Here is a 20,070-nt window from a genome sequence, read left to right as displayed (position 1 = left end):
TTGTTACATCCAAATTAATCATGCTGATCATTTACACATGTTGTAGTTTGCCCACACTACAAAACAAGAAACCCGTTCAAATCTTGCTTTTCAGTTAAGATTTAGAGGAAAATGTTAACCAAGGATCTTATTCTAGATATCATAGTAGTCATAATGGTTTATCCAAGAGATGGAATCAGCCATAGAAAGGGAGGAAGAGGAGGAAGATGCAGCATAAATCTCAGATGAAATTCAACATTTCAGTGTCAGCTATATGTTAAGCACAAAGCCCTTATCCTATCTTCCAGCATTTCATACACAGAAGCTAGAATACGATAAGCTAGAATTATTGCTGTATCCTCCATTTCTATTATTACATTTTATCTATGATTACTTAATTTTAAGACACAGATTAGTAGTGATATGTCAGATTGCTAGCATTTTGATAACTAAATAGTGCAATAAGCAGAATACAAGAAAGCCTCCGGTCCATTTTCTAGAACTGGATGGAAGGGAGAAACCTGGGGCCATATAAATGTTACTAAAGAATAATTATCATGCATTTTGAGTAACTAGTAGGCTTGCTAGGGTCAGATTAGAATTGGAATCCAACGTCTGAATGGCTACAGATTGTCGGAATTTTTCATTATAAAAGATGTAATCATTTTGGTGCAGAGATACTTTGCAAAATGAAAAGTTACCTTATGCAGATTGCCCTCATGTTAAATGATTGCCATGAACATGAGAACTGAGAAATTGAACCAGCAGCTTAGATTTGCACTGAATTGTGCTGTACAGGTAATCCAATAAAAGATTTTGCTCTTCCAATTCCGTTAAAACTGGTATCTTACTTTGTGCACTTTTAGGAACTGCAAACTGGATCTTGTACAGAAGGGTTCAACTAAGATGGTCAGTCCTTCAAAGAATGTTGAAAAGAACTGGCTATATTTAGCTGGCAATAGATTAGACTCAAAGGAGATATATGGTAGTAGTCTTCAGATATTCATAGAAAGAAAGGAATGGGCATGATCTCTGTCACTGTGGTAGGACAAGAACCAATGAGATGAAACCATAGAGGTGTAAATTCAAACCTGGTACTAGGAGAATAGAATAAGCTGCATCATAAGTGGCATGTTTCCCTTCCTCAGAGGTCTCCTAACTGATATTATGATAGCCATTTGTCCAACGAGAGCATGCTTTGATGCAATATATGGAAAGATTATATCTGTTGCACTAGAAATTTGAAACTGGCATAAACAGAGAAAGGGACATAATGAAGAAAAAGTGAAGTGGTAGATGACTAATCTACATTCAGTGAAGAAGAAACAAACTGTAACATACCTGGGGCATGTTCGTTTCCAAGGGCCGATTCTCAAGCTCCTCCTGCAGGCGTTGACACCTCCTCTCTGCCTGAAGGAACTGGTGCTGGAGCTGCTGGTATTGTTCAGACGGGACAACAGGACATCCTTGCTGCTGGATCTCCTGCAGTTCTCGAGGGTGCTGGGGTGGGCTAAGCATCATGCTGGAGTTTGAGTGAAGCAGCTGCATCAGAGAAGATGGGTAGGAAAATATAAGAGAGATGCCTCGCAGTCTAGACCAAGAACCCTTTCTCATCATATGAGCATCAAGATCAGTCAGGAAGAATGCAAAGGTGGACTCTCAGGAACTGGTCTAATGTTCCCTTTAGTTGTGTGGGCAAATTTAAACCATACAAATTTAATCTACTTCACACTGTTGCAGCCCATGCATTAAGATCTTGGCAAAGGAGTCAATGAAGGAGAGGGAGAGAAAAGGAGTGGGGATGAGGGAGAGGAAAGGCTTCTCACCTGAGATCTAGGCCAAACAAAAAAAATCCTCAACCACCTTCTGCCATGCTCCAGACCAAAGAAGGAATGGAGTTGTGGGAAAGAAAATGCTTGCTGGTATGGAGAGATACCATATTGCTAACCGTGGGTTTGTGTCTCTCTTTCCCCTCTATTTAAATCTACCACTAGCACAACCCTTTGCAACACATTGTTCCATACTAGCCCTGTTCCCTCCCACCCACACACATTAGGTTGCTACTTTAAGGCACTTTATCCAATCAGGTGCCTTCCAGAAGTATTGAACTAGAGTTGCCATCAGTGCCAGACAGTATTGGTCAAGTTGACTGGGGATGATGGAGTTTCAGCTGAACGCATTTAGCGTTTTTGTTAGGGAAGTCTCTCTGAAGAGCCAGTTGGGGCAGATCATTCTGAAGAAGGCCTTCTATGTGATTGTTCAGCCTCAGTCTCAATACTGACTAGATGGCATAGAAACAGTCTTTAGGAGGCACCAATAGAGCTGGTGCGCACATCCATATATCCCTAAAGATTTATTTTAATATAAATAAAATGTATAACATTTTTATTAGTCCTTCTAACTTATTAAGCTTATTAAGCTGAGAAAATAAATTTATGTTGAAGACATTCACAGTAAATTGACAAGGGAACAAAAAACCCTTTCCAGTTCTGTGTTATGATCCCCAATTCTGACATTACCAAGGCTAAAAGCAGTTGACCCTAGGATGTAGCTTAAAAATAATTGATTGCCAAATGTTATTAAGAATTTAGCTCCCCATCCTCACTCCCCAGATTAGATTGCAATTGAATATATCTTTGCCTTAGAATGAATGGTATTAAACTCAGCAGGCCTACTGAAGAGAAAACTCTAGGATTACATTGATAACTCTAGTTGGGAGATTTTTCTCATTATAAAACTAACCATAAATTTGCTAATTACAAACTCAAAAGTAATCCTTTTATGTTGTGAGCTCTATAGGGAGCTGCAGTTGTAAGGCAATACAGCAATATAATGAAAATAGCTTTTAAAGTGGCAGTGAATTAAAATATTAATATTAATTAATATTAGAATTTTGAACAATGTGAGAAAGCTTTTGGTATGTTATTTATTTGCTAGCAGCTTTTGTCCTGAAATATCAGAACCAGCTTATGGTACAGTTTTATACAATTTTGTATAACTAATATGATGTTCTATGGTTCAGCTGCAACTTCCAGAATTCCCAGACAAAGTTCCCAGTCTGTATTCCAACACATTTGGAAATCACCAGGTTGGTTGCAGTTGCATTAGAACTATTACACAAAAATAATACAAATCAATATTTGTTGAAATTCAAATATGAAGCATCAGATAAGACATTTATACTGTGTTTAATCATGAAGGTTATGTGATGATTCAGTTGGGAAAAATCACCTACATTTACTTCTTACCTGAATTACATAAACAATCTTTTATGTGTCTTTTTGGTTATGGTAGAATGGAGGACTAATGAAGTGGAAAGGGCATGTGCAACTGTTCTCTTGCATGCACATCCAGTTCACATGCTCTAAACTTTGTGGAAAACCATACAAGCTATCAACCACCATAATCATCAGCAGCAGCACAACGTTCATGGGAAATTTAGCTGGAGCTCCAAATTTAATACAAATTGGAGAAAGATTTTGTAATCACAATTAACTTACAAAGAATGTTTTCCCTGAGCGTATGGCTCACTTGGGTTGTACAAAGTAAAGAAACATAGGAGAAATTATATAGTTTGGAGATCATAAAAGATCAGTAAACTGGCCATGCAAATGTCAATCTCACTATTCCACTAAGGGCATGCAATTGGGAAACCATGGAAGGAAAAACAATTCCAGTTATCTCATGAAATAAACAATCCATCCAACAATTAACAAAAAATGGGGAAAAAAGAAAATGGAATCTCAGAGCCACTTTTCATTTTTTTCCCTGAAATTTGGTTTTGTATTAAGCATCCTGCCTCATATTCTTGGAAAGTGCAGACTTTAAAGATAAGCCTTTTCTCATTCTTCCTGAAACTAGAGAAATTATTTGCCTATTTCCCCTATGATGCTTGAACAAGACCATTAATATTGCCATTAAAATGAAGAGTAGCTCCTTCAAATGAGGCAGGTTATTGCCTTGAGGCTCAGGACCAAGTATGTAACAAATGAAAGGAAAGATGAGATGGCAGGTACTAGGTAATGTCATTTCTTTTCTCTCCATGCAGTGGGATTACAGAAGAAAAGAGTTGGTTCTACCTTCACACGTTAAGTCAGGCAGAGCACTGCATTCGTCTCTGCTAGTTCCAGCCACCAAGGTCTAGGCATAGGTTAGCCAGAAAGGAAGAAGAAGAAAAACACAAGATGGAGAGACAATTATGGGAATCAAAGGGCAAAAAGGGCCAAATAAAACTTGCACGGAAAAAGAGTAATAAAACACAAAAAAAGAAGGACTTTTTCAGAGAAACAGAAGAGAGTTGCTGGTAGGACATATAAATGGAGACTCTCTTTTGAGACTATTCTCTTCAAGAGACTATAGGCTGGGCTAAGTGTGTCCTGCACATTTAATATGCACAGAACTCAGCTTCTTAAGAGATCTGGTTTGAGTTAAAAGTAAGAGCAGGTTTCAATATCTTATGGCTGATGGTTGAACATGTGAAGAGATGTCCAATTAACTGTCAGAAGCAAAGGGCGGATGGGAGCTGAATCAACATTTCACTCTTCTCGTGGTCAGAGCAGCAATGGATTGGATGGTCTTCCAAACCTTGGGTGACTGTTGGCCGTACATACAGTAACTTGTAGAATCAAAATAAATTGGGCAACATGTTTCTTTTCTGAATGCATTTGGATCGCAAAATGTTCCATTTTTGGAGACAAAATTTTGATTTAAGAACTGATTGAAAGCAATTGAATTTTGTGCTATTAAAATTGAGCAGTAAAATATCTGTTCCCAAAGGGACAATTTAGATCTTTTTTGTGATTAAAATTGAAAATGAAATACTTGAGCTCCGACTGCTAAGTTTAATGAAACTATTTTATGTTGAATCTAACTTTCAAAACACCATTTCTCTTCCCCCAGTGGCTCCCTTTTCCACAAAAATATTGATTCATTACATTTATATCCTTCCAAATTCAAGGTGACTTATTTTAAGGTCTTCTATAATTTTATTATTTCAATCACTCTGAGGAAGTAAGATTTAGAAGGTACATAAAAATAGCAGTCCCTGCGGATTTTACTCTGCTAGTCATTGCAGACTATAGGTGTGGTGCTTGTCTGTTTCAAGGCATTGAGCCAGCACTGTATGAAGACTGCAGTCATGTGGCCAGCATGATGTCATGGAGTGGTGTTAATTTCCCACTGAAGTGGTACCTATTTATCTACTCGCATTTGCGTGCTTTCAAACTGCTAGGTTGGCAGGATCTGGGGCAAGGACAGGAGCTTACCCTGTCGGGTGCACTCAGATCTTGAACCTGGGCTGCTGGCTTTCTAGACAACAAGCCTAGTGTCTTAAGTGCTGAGCCACCGCGCCACCCTTAGAGCATACAACTAGCTCAAAATCACTGAATGTTACCCACAAGCCAACAGGAATTGAAATCTGGTTTCAGCTCTGCTCACATCTCTTATGGCAAAATCTACATCGGTGAAAACTGCAAGGTCAGTCTTACTCAAGGCTGAGAAGGTTTTGTTCCTTTGCTGAGTGTCAATTCCTAAATCAAGATAGGTTCAGCTAACTCTTCTGCCATTTTGAAAATCTCTGTTGGACTAACCTAAAGATTTTAGTATCATTTTAGAAAAAAAAGTGGCATGATTTCATTTTAACTCTGCCAACCAAGATAACAAAACATACCTCCAGGTATAGTCAGCCTGTAACCAAATAGATCTTTTCTTATAGTCAGTATAGTCCAACAAAGGCTATCTAGCAAATTGTCTAGAACTTCATCATAATCCTTAGAGTTGCAAGGCTTATAGGGATAGGAATTAAATATTGTTTATAAAGCTTTCATCCTTCCAGTAGGAGATTACTGGCACATACAGGAATTGAGAATATAAGATCCCCAGCTTAAACAGGTCAAAAGCCTGCATGGTCTAGATTTTATAATCTTTCATATGTTGCTTTGGTGAAAAGAACCAGAAATGTATATTAATCTCCTTAATCTAAAGTATAATCATCATTTCGCCAACATTCCCGGATCTCCAGGAAATGAACAAAGGATATGGCAGCAGTATCCTTCTCTTGCTTCTGACCTTCTATAGCAGTGTTGGGAAACCTTTTCTGCACCAAGTGCCAAAATGAGCGTTTGTGTGCACACCAGAAACCAGAAGAGCAGCTGCCTGGAGCGCATATGCGTGCCAGGAAGATGATATTCCGGTTTCTGGTGCACGCATGCGCACTGGCCAGGTGGTTTTCGTGTACACATGGCATCATAAACCGGAAGACAAGGTGGCCAGTGCGCGCACATGCTGGAAACTGGAAGATCATCTATCTGGTGCGCGCATGTGCACCAGGCTGCTTTTTCAGTTTCTGGTGCTCCTACGTGCGTGAAGACTAGCTGGGCAGCCCACCGGAACCCGGACGATCAAAGGGCGATGGCTTGCATGCCCGGAGAGATGGTTCTGTGTGCCACTTCCGGCATGCATGCCATAAGTTCACCATCACGGTTCTATAGTAACCAGTATAGATTATTTTTGATCATAAAGATACGTTCTGTCATGGCTAGTAGCAGTTGCTTGATGGTCTATATCCCATTGTCTACGTAGTGATAAACAGCCATTTGGTTGGTTATGGCAGAGACTGCAGCTAATTAGCCAGCTATAAAAACAATTACTAGGAATAGTTGCTTGTGTTTTTGGAACACAGGAACTAGTTTGACTGAAGCTATCCATATGTCCCAAAGAAGTGTATTATAAAATTAAATGGAACTAACAAACTGTTTATAATTTGACAGATTTTGAAAGATGGAATAAAACTAAGTGATAAATTCAAAGTTTAAGATAATTGCAAAATGAAAGTGCATTTTCTAGGCCAGCCTCCCCCACACCTAAAACTGATCTTCTGTAGCTCCTTCTGTAGCTCTTCTTTAGCCATTCACATTCAGCTTCTCTTGCTCAATGCATAACTGGCTTTGGGATTCTGTTGCTTGATGGTTGGAATAGTAGATTCGAGCTGTCATATTTGGCAAGAGCAATAGGTAAATAAAATCAATGTCAGGCAAGCTGCAAAGCATCAGACATGCATTTAGGTCTGATTGGTAATATTCTTATTTATCTAAATTTAAATATTCTTTCTTTCTTCCTCCCCCCCCTCTCTCTCACACAAACACAGAACAGAGGTAAGAGGAGATACATTGGGACCTATTAATACATCTAAATGATTTACTGGACAACAGATCATAAAAGAATATAAATCCTTCTATTCCCTACCATCCAATCAGACCTGTAGAAGATTCTTGGATGAAAAGCAAAATGTTTTCAAGAAAAAACCAAGAAGGTCCAGTTGCCCTTTGAAAAGCATCTTTGGGGCAACCATGATCTGGATGATTGAGCATTTCCATGGACCAATCCATGGTCCATGGTCCCCAATCCCTCGGCTGCAGCCCACTACTAGGCCTTGAGCCTTTTGGAACCAGGAACCAGGACGCAGAAGTGGTGGGCGAGGATGTGCAACACATCCCCACTTGGGCAAATGGAGCTGTGCGAGACTTGCCCACAGAACCATCCCCTCTCCCCCCCACTCCTGCAAAAGGTTGAAGAACTCTGCCATAGACAAAGATCAGAAAAGATTCCCAAATCAAATTAAATTCCCACACTTAGTATTCATTTACGTAAGTGTATGTGATGTGGGACCTCCCTCTTCTCCCTACAATGTTGCCTCTAGTGATAGAGGGGAAACCTTGCAGATTGCACTATGAACCAAGGTCATCAACAACAGTAGTAGCAATTGTGATTTTACTTTTCTCACTGCAGATTCATTTGAATCCTTGCAGCAAAGGAGTTAAATTCATTACATCATTGTATTAATTGCTCTGTATCAGTCCCAGGTCCATGATAACTTATTAAAACAGGCCTAATACTCTTTATGAAATAGGAATAGATTTTATACAGGAATGAACAGTAATTCAATCTTGTGGGATCTATCCTTCTCATTTATTTAAGCTCACTAAGCAGAGCCTGGTGCAAAAAGATATAGCTGTAAAGACTCAAATGGTAAATCATTTTAAATATCAGAATCAAACAAAACTAAACGTCAGCAATTTTTGGTCAATCTAGTGCTGGTCGTTCAAATATCTAGAAAGAGACTTGATCGGCTACCTCTGAATCTTGGAATAAAGCGGGCTGCCTACATATTACTGCTTGACAATTATTCCAATTCACCTTTTCCCTAGAATGAGATAGTTCTGATTTGGCACCCTGGAATTCCCTCTGCCGCTGCTCGCTCTCCTGCCTCAGAAGCTGCTGCTCCTGCTTGATCAGCTCCAGTTCACCCCAACAAAGCTTCTTCTGCTGGTTCTGTATCCCTGATGAATGCACGGCTGCTTCCAGGAACCGACTCTGAAGCAAGAAACAAGCAGACAGCAAAGTCAAACTTATGATACAAGCTAGGAAGATGTGCAGAGGCTTGGATTCAAAGCCACTTCCTACCTTGGCTCATATGAGCAAGTCGCTCCCTCTTAACTTGGCTACATTCCCATAAAAAGAATAAGAAATAAAAAGGGCTGCCTTATAGGACTATTGGAAAGGCAAAACAAAAGTGAACTTCTGCAATTAAAGGTTAATATAAGTCATGAGCCTACAACAAGTAAGTTCATTTGGAACTTATGGTGAAGAATTTTGAACGGGATGGAAATAGTTTGAAAGTGTTCTATGCAATCAAACCCAGATGGGATGCACATAATTGATAAAAAGTGAATAAACATTTAAGAAGTATATGAAATCATTTTAACATTCAAGGTGAAGGGTATGGATTGGCAACTGCTTATATCCATGGAACAAAAGAAATGTGGAAATCAATTTCTCACACTGCTATCCATTGAAAAAAGATAATTATGACATGTATCTAATTTGAAAGAAGGCACACATGTTATAGTTTAATCTAGTTTAGAACTGAAGAGATCTGGATTGAGGCTGTCACTTGATCTGAAAGCTGCTTGGAATCCTTAGTAGGAGGAGCTAATCGCTTTGTCTCAGTCTAACCCAATGCTTTCTCAACCTTGATAACTTGAAGATAGAGTTCAACTCTATCTTCAACTTCAATTTCCAATCCTCTTTCTGTGCATTTCTGGGGAAGCCCATACATCTTCAAGTTGCCAAATTTAGAGAAACACAGGTATTTAACCTACCTCACCAAATTCTGGCTGGGGAATACAATACAATAGCAGAGTTGGGAGGGACCTTGGAGGTCTTCTAGTCCAACCCCCTGCCTAGGCAGGAAACCCTATACTGTTTCAGACAAATGGCTATCCAACATCTTCTTAAAGCCTTCCAGTGTTGTGGCATTCACAACTTCTGGAGGCAAGCTGTTCCACTGATTAATTGTTCTGTCAGGAAATTTCTCCTCAGTTCTAAGTTGCTTCTTTCCTTGATTAGTTTCCACCCATTGCTTCTTGTTCTACTCTCAGGTGCCTTGGAAAATAGTTTGACTCCCTCTTTGTGGCAACCACTGAGATATTGGAACACTGCTATCAAGTCTCCCCTAGTCCTTCTTTCTATTAAACTAGACATACCCAGTTCCTGCAACCATTCCTCATATGTTTTAGTCTCCAGTCCCCTAATCACCTTTGTTGCTCTTCTCTGCACTCTTTCTAGAGTCTCTACATCTTTTCTACATTGTGGTAACCAAAACTGAATGCAGTATTCCAAGTGTGGCCTTACCAAGGCATTATAAAGTGGTATTAACACTTCACGTGATCTTGATTCTATCCCTCTGTTTATGCAGCCTAGAACTGTGTTGGCTTTTTTGGCAGCTGCTGCACACTGCTGGCTCATATTTAAATGGTTGTCCACTAGGACTCCAAGATCCCTTTCACAGTTACTACTGTTGAGCAAGATACCATCTATACTGTACCTGTGTATTTCGCTTTTCTTGCCTAAATGTAGAACCTTACTCTTTTCACCATTGAATTTCATTTTATTAGATAGTGCCCAATGTTCAAGTTTGTCAAGATCCTTCTGTATCTTTAGCCTATCTTCTGGAGTGTTGGCTATTCCTGCCAGCTTGGTGTCATCTGCAAATTTGATGAATAAATGAGAGGAGATCTCCATTTGCCACCTGGGGCTCTGAAGAGAAAAGATGCGGTATACCCAAACTAAACAGATATTTTTCCAATTAGAAAGGACTATCTAATCCAGATTTTTCATTTACTCTAATGGTAAAGACAACTCTGAAAATATTTTGATTTCAATCCAGCTGTGTGAATAATTGAAGAATGAATTGGTTTAGAATATTTAATTAGTGTGAGGTATTCTGTTGAACAGCTATAAAGCATTTCATGCAGCTATTTTGGTCTCATGGTAACTGAACAAATATTAAAATTGTCGTCATTTTCCTAAATCTTGCAATGGGTTTAGAAAGAGTGGTACTATTGTGTGTGTATATCATTTTTCATTACAAACAATCTTGAAGCAGTTAGCAATACTTATAGAACAGAAAATAGAGAACAAAAATAATTCATCAAAAAGAAATATATTAATTAATCAACAGCAGGAAAAGTCAGCATAAAAAGGTGGGTTTTGAAAGGATGCTTAAAAGATGTGAATTTATTTAAACCTGTCAACCCCTGTTTTTAAAGATGTGGGAAGACTTCTGCTTCTCAATAGCAGCCCATTTCTCCCTTAAATAAATATCAGGATGACTCAGTAACTGTTGAAATCAGACCCTCCCATCTGTATGTACCTTCTCATTGGCTATTTGCAGTTGCTTATTCAATGACGTCACTTCTTGTTTTAGATTCTCTTTTTCCTGCTGGGTGACCCTCAGGTCTGATTTGAGCCTGGATACCTGAAGGCTAACATTTTGCACAATATCATCGAAATTCTGGATCTAAAAGGGCCAAAGAAAAAAGAAGTTGGGGGCATGAAATAGATTCTATTCCAGCAAAGATAAGCTTTTTCCACACACTTGTTCCCTGCTCAATCAAAAATTGTATATACAGAATACGTATTTCAGGTTGAGAAAACATTTTATAAGAGCAAAGACACTTTCTCTGTTCTTGAAGGTAAAGAAACATGGGTGGTTTCTTTCCTTTACAGCAACAGAGTGTATAAAAACAGTTCTTGTTCTTGAGACATTTTTCAAACAGCGAGGCAATTAAGATAATGCAGAATAAACTCTTTCAGTACAGATGGGAACTGAAAGAAAAGATAAATCAGAACCAGCCAGCATGACCTACAACATTTTTTTTTAAATTATGAAAGGAACATATAGTACTATGAAGGACATTTTATTGCTCAATAAAGTTCATCTTTAATTGGCAGTTAGAGAATCCATGGATAAGTGCATAGGCAAGAGTAGAGGAAAAAAGAGTACTTTTTAGTTTATTGTGGAAGCAAGAATAGAAGAATAGAATAGAATAAAACATGTTATATTCCACTATTATGTTATTGTTAAGAGATGTTATTTTCCACTATTAATATCAGTACTATTTTTAATATATTGTAAACAGTGATAACTATTGTTGATCTAGGACTATAATAAAGTTATATTCTATTCTATATTCTATATTCTATATTCTATATTCTATATTCTATATTCTATATTCTATATTCTATATTCTATATTCTATATTCTATATTCTATATTCTATTCTATGCTATTCCATTAAATTCCATTCCATTCCATTCTATGTAGAGATGTCCATGGATAAATGCATAGGCAAGAGCAGAGGAAAAAAGAGTACTTTTTAGTTTATTGTGGAAGCAAGAATAGAAGAATAGAATAGAATAAAACATGTTATATTCCACTATTATGTTATTGCTAAGGGATGTTATTTTCCACTATTAATATCAGTACTATTTTTAATATATTGTAAACAGTGATATCTATTGCTGATCTAGGACTATAATAAAGTTCTATTCTATTCTATTCTATATTCTATTCTATATTCTATTCTATTCTATTCCATTCTATTCCATTCCATTCCATTCTATATAGAGATGTCCATGGATAAATGCATAGGCAAGAGCAGAGGAAAAAAGAGTACTTTTTGGTGTATTGTGGAAGCAAGCCAGTGGTGGGTTGCAGGTGGTATGGCCCAGTACGGGCGTACTGAAGCCTGCCTGAAGCACCGGATACCGTTCCGGTAAGGTGCTCCGGAGGGCCCGCCCGCCCGCCCAAGCTCACCGGTCTTTTAAGTCTTCAGTGCTTCCGCGCATGGAGCATACACTGCCTGCGTGACGCTTCGCTGAGCAGCTGGAGCATTGCGGAGGCGCTAAGATGCATGGGCATGCTGCACGTGAGTGCATGCACACTGTGCATGTCCATGTACATGCCGCCAGGCCCGTTCCAAGCATACTGGTTGGAATGGGATCCGGAACCCACCACTGAAGTAAGCAAATGTAAGGGAACCAAAGGTGCAATGATATTATTGTTCTTCTCCACAAATATGTTGATCTAATGCTATGAGAAATCATTGTTGCAGCATAACTGCACAGAATCAAATGAATTGTTAAATTCTAAGCTAACTAGAAGCCATTTTCATCAACATGTGGGCAAATGTACAAACAGTCTAGATCCATAAGTGTTTTAACAGGACAATAACACACCTTGTCTTGTGATACTGCCATTTGTGCTTTCAGATGCTGATTCTGGTGCTCCAAAGATGAGTTCTCTTCTCTCAAGGAAGCAGTGAGGCTCTCTAGGAAAGCCACTTTAGTTGCCTGCAAAGATAGTAAAGCCCAAGCAGGACTGCTATTAGTATCTATAGTCAGCTACCAAGACTCTAGCAGTCTGCAAATGTATCAATGGTGTCCAACCTTCAACAGTTTTTCTTCTGGCTCAGCAGTCTCAATACCAAAGTAATTGGATCTAATTATGTTTGTGAACCCCTTGAGTTGCCGAACTATCAGTGCTCTGCAACATCTTAATGAAAAGACTAAAGCACAGACATCTACAAAAGGGAACCAAGAAAGGCCAAGTGGGAAATGGGCATCATGATGTAAATTCCATTCCTCACCCTCACCTTCTCCATGTACCGGTTCAGTTCTTCACTGAGGGCTTCTTTCTCTTTCAGTAGCTTCTCATTTTTCATGATGACACTAGAAATCTCATTCCCCAGCTCAGAGAGATCCAGGCAACTGGGTAGCTATGGAAAAATCTCTGTTTTAATTGTTGAGGTGAGTATGTTTAAACTGCATTCAAGAATTTCTCAATAATGTCTATGAAATGTGTGCAGCTAAATGGAGTATACAATTCAGGGATGACATTCATAAACTAACAGATTCCTAGAAACAGATATCCATTCCCTTTGGGAAGAAAGGCATTCTGCCCACCATTACCTGTTTTACATTCTCCAGTTCTTCTTTGAGGAAATGGTTCTCCTGCTCCAGACCATGAACCTGAATTCTGAGCTGAGCTAGCTCCATTTCCAAGGATGAGACCAATGATGAGGACTGGAAGTCAATTGAAGACATTTAAATTAAATTTGAAAGTAGAGGCAAATACCCTTTTCAGAAAGCCTCAAAAAATTGTTAATTTGCAGCTTAAGAATTGTTAAGGACGCTACACATTGAAATAGTAATAATAATGACAATGATGATAATGTTGGCAGGTATTATTATTCTCAAAATATTAAGAGGAAGGGGGTGGGAGGTCAATGATGACGCTCAAACTAAGATCTGAATCTGGCATCTCACTTTGGTTCTAATACTCACTGCAGCCTCTTGTACCTGAATTTTAGAGGTCTCCAATTCTTCTTTGAGCTGGGAATTCTCTCTTTCCCATTCTTCTGACATGTATTTCCTAGCCTCCTTTTCCTTTTGCCGAAATGTTTTCATAAGCTGTTGTTTAGAATCTTGTACATCTGCTCGATTTGGAGAGTTTCGATGGCCAAGTTCAGCATTTTCCAATTCTAATTGCTGATTCCTGGCTTTCAGTTCAGATACCTGATTAGGAAACAAGGATCCAACAAAAATCAATAGTAAGAAAAATTTCCTTGGACAAAGGAAATCATTCTTTTCAAGCCTCTTTCCTTTTGCAAAATAATTCCAATGGAGAAGGGAATGAAGGTTACTCTTTAGTCAACCATAATTGGTTTCAGGATATGAGGAGAGTTGGGCCATACTGTACTCTCTTGAAAAAGCCAGCATTGATTGTAAGTAGTTGAGATTACTGTTTATCACTTTAACACAAATCTAATATTCTCCCAATGAACAGAATTTTATTTTACCTTTCTTTGTCCTGGACCTCTAGGATTCATGCAGTAAAAAGCCGGCATATAAAAAGCTATGTGTGCTCCTGGAACCATGATGCTGAACCTGTGGCACACGGGAGCCATTTGTTGGGGCACATGAGGTGTTGCCCTGTCAGCTCTGGCACACATGTGTGCGCTGGCCAGTTAACTTCGGCCTTCTTTTAAGGGCATTTTTTGCCCTCTGGAGACTTCCCTGAAGGCTCCAGAGGGCCTCTGTGGGTGTGTGGGAGGCTGTTTTCGCTCTCCCAGGCTCCTAGAAAGCCTCTGGAGCCTGGGGAGGGAAAAAAAACGAGTCCCTCATGCACCAAAAGCGGTGGGGGGGAGGGTGGGTTGCGCACATAGCATTATGGATATGGGTATGCCCACCCACGACCCTGCTGAGGTGGCGCAGTGGTTAAATGCAGCACTGCAGGCTGACTGCTAGATCAGCAGTTCAGCGGTTCAAATCTCACCGGCTCAGGGTTGACTCAGCCTTCCATCCTTCCGAGGTGGGTAAAATGAGGACCCAGATTGTTGTTGGGGGCAATATGCTGACTCTGTAAACCGCTTAGAGAGGGCTGAAAGCCCTATGAAGCGGTATATAAAAATCTGCTATTGCTATTGCTATTGCTGCGCTCCCTCCACTTTTTTGGCACACGATCCAAAAAAAGAATAGCCATCACTCTCCTAGAACAACACATGATACACCTCTGCTCTGCAAGTTGCATTAGTTACCAGTTTGCTTCTGGATCCAAATCAAAGTGGTGGTTTTAACCTTTCAAGTCCTTTATGGCATGGGACTGAGTTATCAGAGGGACTGCCTCTCCAGATTACATTAGCCTGTCCCAGTAGGTATAGCAAAGTAGGCAGGTTGTGAGTAACATCAGCCAAGGATCTTCATTTGATGGGCTCCAGAAGATGTGCCTTTTTCTGTCATGGCAACTGCCTTATGGAACATTCCCCACCCCCTGAAATTAGACTAGTTCCATCCCTGTTTTGATATTCCCCAAAGCCCTCAAGTCTTAGCCCAAGTCTGAGGCTCCCATGTAACCTGCTCAGATGGCTCCATTGTTGACGTGGCTAGTTTTTTCCTCCTCTTCCTGTGGTTTATATTTTCATGTTTATGATATTTATTAATAAGGCTTAAATTTATGTTACACATTTTTTTGTTTTTATTTACTATTCTTGCCGATTCTTGCTTTCTGCCCAGAGTCTCTTTGAGATGGACTACGATATAACATTGACCAGAAAAAAACTTTTTTTAAAGTGCACTTTGAAAAGAGAAGATTTAACTCATGAATCCTATCTTATGATGACCAAGCATAAAGCCGGGGAATAGCCAAGTTCCAATCTGCATATTAGATTGGAAGTAAAGTTCATATTTGATCATATTAGCACTTTGCAATCAGTGAATTTTATAGTCATTAATCCCCTTTCTCAATCACCTTTGATTCAAAATCTGTATTTTATCTCCTTCATAGACCAGTATAAAATTAATAATATAACAGTCACGCTAAAATAAAATTCATGACTGGGAGAAACATGGAAACAAGGTCAACCAATGAATAGGCACAACAACTAAGTCAGCCAATGGGAGCTTAAACTGACCTGAGTCTGTGCAGAGAAACAGAAACTTAAGCTGCTTTAAGAAGTAAGCAAGCAGTCTGTCTGGGCTTGTCTGCTGAAATGAAGCTAACTGCTTGTGTTTGCCTGTAACTCTCCTGCCTTGTGTTTACTTGGAAGAACCACCTGTTGGTATTGTACATTTATTCATCTATTCTTAGGTATATAAAGAAGCTAATGAACCCAGCTGAATCAGTTATCTGTGTGTGCTTTTTAGATTTGATTTTACTGCAACCAAATAGAAATATAAATGGAACATCATGATAGAATTTAGGTAAAAATAAATTAAAATATTAATGTAAAATTACAGATAAAGGGATGAAAACTGGGAAGGGACCTATAAAATTACAATCAGTTTTACAATTCATCTGAATTCAGGGTTTTTTGGCCAACAAAGATTGCCTAAATGTAGAAAATCCTACCTGCTTCTTCAAGCTTTCAGCTATCTTCTGCATGGCCATTTTCTCCTTCAGCACGGTCTCTGTTTTTTGCCTAAAAATGCACAGTACATAGAACCATCACATTCAACAGTATGGCAATTTTCTCTCAGGTAGGTCCATCTGGATACTTTGGGGCTGAATGGGAAGCTGTCTAAATATTTTGGAAGGTGAAAGGGGAAGGTTGCTGCTTATGTGGGTGAATATAAACTATCAAAGCATCTCACAACAGCTGAAAGATTGTTTTAAGTACAAGTAGTCCTCGACTTATGACCACAATTGAGCCCCACATTTATGTTGCTAAGCGAGAAATTTAAGTTGAGTTTTGCTCCAGTTTATTACTTTTCTTGTCACATTTGTGAAGTGAATCACTGGAGCTGTTAAGTTAGTAGCACAGTTGTTAAGAGAATCTGGCTTCCCCATTGACTTTGCTTGTGAGAAGGTTGCAAAAGGTGATCACATGACCCTGGGAGATTGCATCCATCATCAATATGAACCAGCTGCCAAGCATCCAAAGGTAATGGGGATGTTGTAATAATCATAAGTGTGAACAATGGTCATAAGTCACTTTTTTCAATGCCATTGTAACTTCAAAAGGTTGCTAAATGAACTGTTGTAAGTTGAGGACTACCTGTATTAGGTTATATATTGGAGATGATTCTTTCATTTAATAAGGCAATCTCATCCTTCCTGGCAGTATTTTCCTCTCTAAGATGCTCACATCTGGGATGCAAAAATATAGTCTTTAGGATACTCAAGATTCTTCGAACTATTTCAGCCTTAATTAGTTTGTTGAAATGCATATTATTTATGCTTGTGGCAAGTAGCATCCTCTAGTTAATCTTAGATGATTTTAAAGAGCCAAGCTTCTAAACTTTATTAGTAGCTGAGTGGGAGACCACTAGGAAATTCCAGATCTCTAGACCAGAGTGGGAAGTTGAAATGTTCTGTAGCAAACCACTGTCATATTATTGCCTGAAAGACCACCATTATCATGTCTATAAAGTCATCAACTTGTAGGAAATTCTGCTCTGATATTATTTTATGATGCAGGCCATCAACCTGCAAATATGTTTTTCTTACTATATTGTTAGCAAACAAAATAACTTTATAGTACAATGAAATTATGTTGAATCAAAATACATTAAATGTGGTAATGGTAATCAGAATTATGATCATTTAAAAACAAGGAATTAAGACAAGGAAGAAGAGAAGGAATGATACAACAGGTGTTATTGAAATGCGGATATATAAAAGAATTAAGCTAAGCAGTAGACAAAAAAATGATTGCCTCATGCAATTTGCACAGCTCCCAATACATAAGCCTGCCGTCTAAACAATTCAGCTGTCTAATACTCCATAAAAGTTATACGGTTATTTATTCTTCAAATCTCTATGAAGTGTTATTAATTCATGTTAGAAATCACACAGCCTTTGTCTTCTAGGCAAAATTAATCTATATGTTAATCCAAGTCATGCGAGGTGGACAATGAAGTATTAGGTAGTTAGTTCCAAAAAGCAGAGCCAAGTGGCAGGATTTAGACCATGGAAGGATTCCACATTACCTCAAAAACTCAATCTTCTGGAGCTGCTCATTGTAGGTGCTCTGCAAACCATGAAGAACAGCATTCAGACTCTCTTTCTCCTGAGTATGGGTGCCTTTCTGCTTCAGGAGCACTGCTATTTTCTCTTTGAGCTTCCTGTTCAGCTCATGGAGCCCTTTCCTGTCCATTTCGGCATCTTTGGTGACATTCTCACAACGGCCCAGCCGTCCCATCTTCTGGGATTGCCGAGTCAGCATGAGCTCATCTAATTTGCCAAGCTGGCTTTGCAAAATCAGCTTGGAAGTCTGCAGGTTGGCATTTTCCATCACCAACTGGTCCTGTTTCTTTTCTAGGCCTTTCACTTTCTGTAGCAGTTGCTCTTTCTCCTCCTTAAGTGTGAAGCAGTCTTGGTTGGTTTCATCTAGCCTGGACTGCAGGCTTATAAATATTGGCATGCATCCCTCCAATTTATTGTTACGTTCTAGCAATTTGATTATCTCTGTTTTTAGGGCTTGGTTTTCCAGTTTGAGTTCTTCTGGAAATTGGTAAAATTTAGGTCCTATTCTGGAGTCTGCGTCTTCCACCATATCCATATCCCAAAATTCCGACACTACACCATGGAGGGCTCCCTTGTCAGTTCTAACTTCTTCTTCATGCTCTGCTTCAAATAAAAGAGAATAGGCACTTATTTCCTCAACACTTAAATCAGTATCCAAAGCTTCAGCGAAGAGCATTTGGTTTTTTGTTGCACTGCCAGTAGGCAATTTTTCCCAATGCAAACTTCCCCCCTTCTCATCACTTCCACACGGCAACACATTAGGCTGGGGGATAGTTTTAAGGATCTCCTCAAGCTCCTTCTGAACCTGTGAAGCCATGTCTTGTCGAGCATGAGTTGCTTGATTGCATTCAGTTTCTAGCAGAACGATCCTCTCCAGAAGCTGATTCTGTCGCAGCTTAAGGGCTTCATTCTCTGCCAAAATTTCTTCATAGTCCTTCTGCAAGACATGTGAAGAAGTCTCCATGGTTTCTTCAACTGTTGTCCCTCCATTTGTCATGTTTGGAATTGCAATCCGGTCTAATTTTTTCATTCCATCTTCTGTTGCAACTTGGCTGCTATCATTGTCAGTCACACTTAGGAGCTGAGCATCTACAAATATTTCTGGAATTAATGGGATGAATCCAGGGTTTGGGGTTGATTCTCTTTCTGGTTCTTTCAAAGAGTCATCCATCAAAGAGGTAGTTCCTACACTATTTTCTTCTCCTGGATGTTGAACTATTTCTTCTTTTGAAAGAACATTTATCTCCTTTCCAGAGTCCCGGTGCTTGACGGATTCCAGAAAACTGCTTCTTTCTGCTTCTTCATCCTTGTTTAAAGAAACAAGATTGCTTTGCAATTTCGACTGACATTGCAATTCCTGCTGTAGACATTCTATTTTATTTCCAAGCACGGAGATCTTTGACTTCAATTCATTTTTTTCTTCTGTTGCTCTGCTGGGCATCTCTTGCTTCCAATACTCCAAAGTCTTAGAATTCTGTTCTTCTTGTTCGTGTGCAAATTCTGTTTCCAGTCTTCCGAGCTTTTTGCTAAGTTGCCTTTGTTCTTCCTCTGATGTTGGCATTTCTCCTCCTTTCCTTAGCTCCATCTCATGGCTGGATTGAATCTTCAGAAGTTTCTCACGCAATTCCTTTTCTTGCTTTTTCAGGTCCTGAACTTCTTGTTGAAGTTGCTTTTTCTCCAAGATCAACAAGTTCACATGCTCCTTGTAATTTGTCTCTAGAAGGCTCTTGTCTTGTTCCAGTAATGAAGAGATGGCTTTCTCTTTCTCCAGCTTTTCTTTCCATTTTGCTTGGTCCTCAATGCCTTCCTGGAGAATTTCATTTCTTTCAGATTTCCATTGGGATTTCTCATCTAATTGCAGCCTGGAGAGCTTAAGCAATTCTTGCTGATGCTGCTCCTCAACTTTATTTATGGTTTCCTCATACTTTCTTGCAAGTGTTTGTTGTTCAGCGGTGAACCATTCCTCTCTCTGAAACATTCTTCCATTATACTCATTTTCCATTTTTATCCTAAATGTGGTCAACACAATACATTACTGAAATCTCTACACATTCAGGGACAAAGGATTGTAAGACCACCTACTGTACTGGTTTTTAGTTGTCTTAGACTTGGAATGCAGTTTTAGCCACAAATTGCAACAATGGCCATCTGTAATTTTTAGCCTGGTATTTTTTATTTTTAATCCTAGTCTGATTAATTCCTGTTCCCTTCTTATTTTTCTTTTT

At 39.1% G+C, this 20,070-nt stretch overlaps 1 protein-coding gene across 3 annotated transcripts in view; it reads right to left on the bottom strand.

Moving 5' to 3' along the window:
• The window catches only part of NIN (ninein), a 130,038-nt gene that overhangs the window by 9,987 nt on the left and 99,981 nt on the right, over window positions 1-20,070 (bottom strand). For all 3 annotated transcript variants that reach the window (XM_032236754.1, XM_032236772.1, XM_032236763.1), the window contains exons 17-25: window positions 17,809-19,854; window positions 16,229-16,298; window positions 13,681-13,896; window positions 13,291-13,404; window positions 12,975-13,097; window positions 12,559-12,672; window positions 10,691-10,837; window positions 8,173-8,349; window positions 1,321-1,521 (exon numbers count right to left, since the gene is read on the bottom strand). In XM_032236754.1, coding sequence (XP_032092645.1) covers window positions 1,321-1,521; window positions 8,173-8,349; window positions 10,691-10,837; window positions 12,559-12,672; window positions 12,975-13,097; window positions 13,291-13,404; window positions 13,681-13,896; window positions 16,229-16,298; window positions 17,809-19,854 — 3,208 coding nt within the window. The remainder of the gene's footprint in view (window positions 1-1,320; window positions 1,522-8,172; window positions 8,350-10,690; window positions 10,838-12,558; window positions 12,673-12,974; window positions 13,098-13,290; window positions 13,405-13,680; window positions 13,897-16,228; window positions 16,299-17,808; window positions 19,855-20,070) is intronic.

This window comes from Thamnophis elegans, chromosome 1 (genome assembly GCF_009769535.1).
Source record: "Thamnophis elegans isolate rThaEle1 chromosome 1, rThaEle1.pri, whole genome shotgun sequence".
NCBI lineage: Eukaryota > Metazoa > Chordata > Lepidosauria > Squamata > Colubridae > Thamnophis > Thamnophis elegans.
Note: the sequence above shows the minus strand (reverse complement) of the source record. Positions and strands in the feature narration are given on the sequence as shown.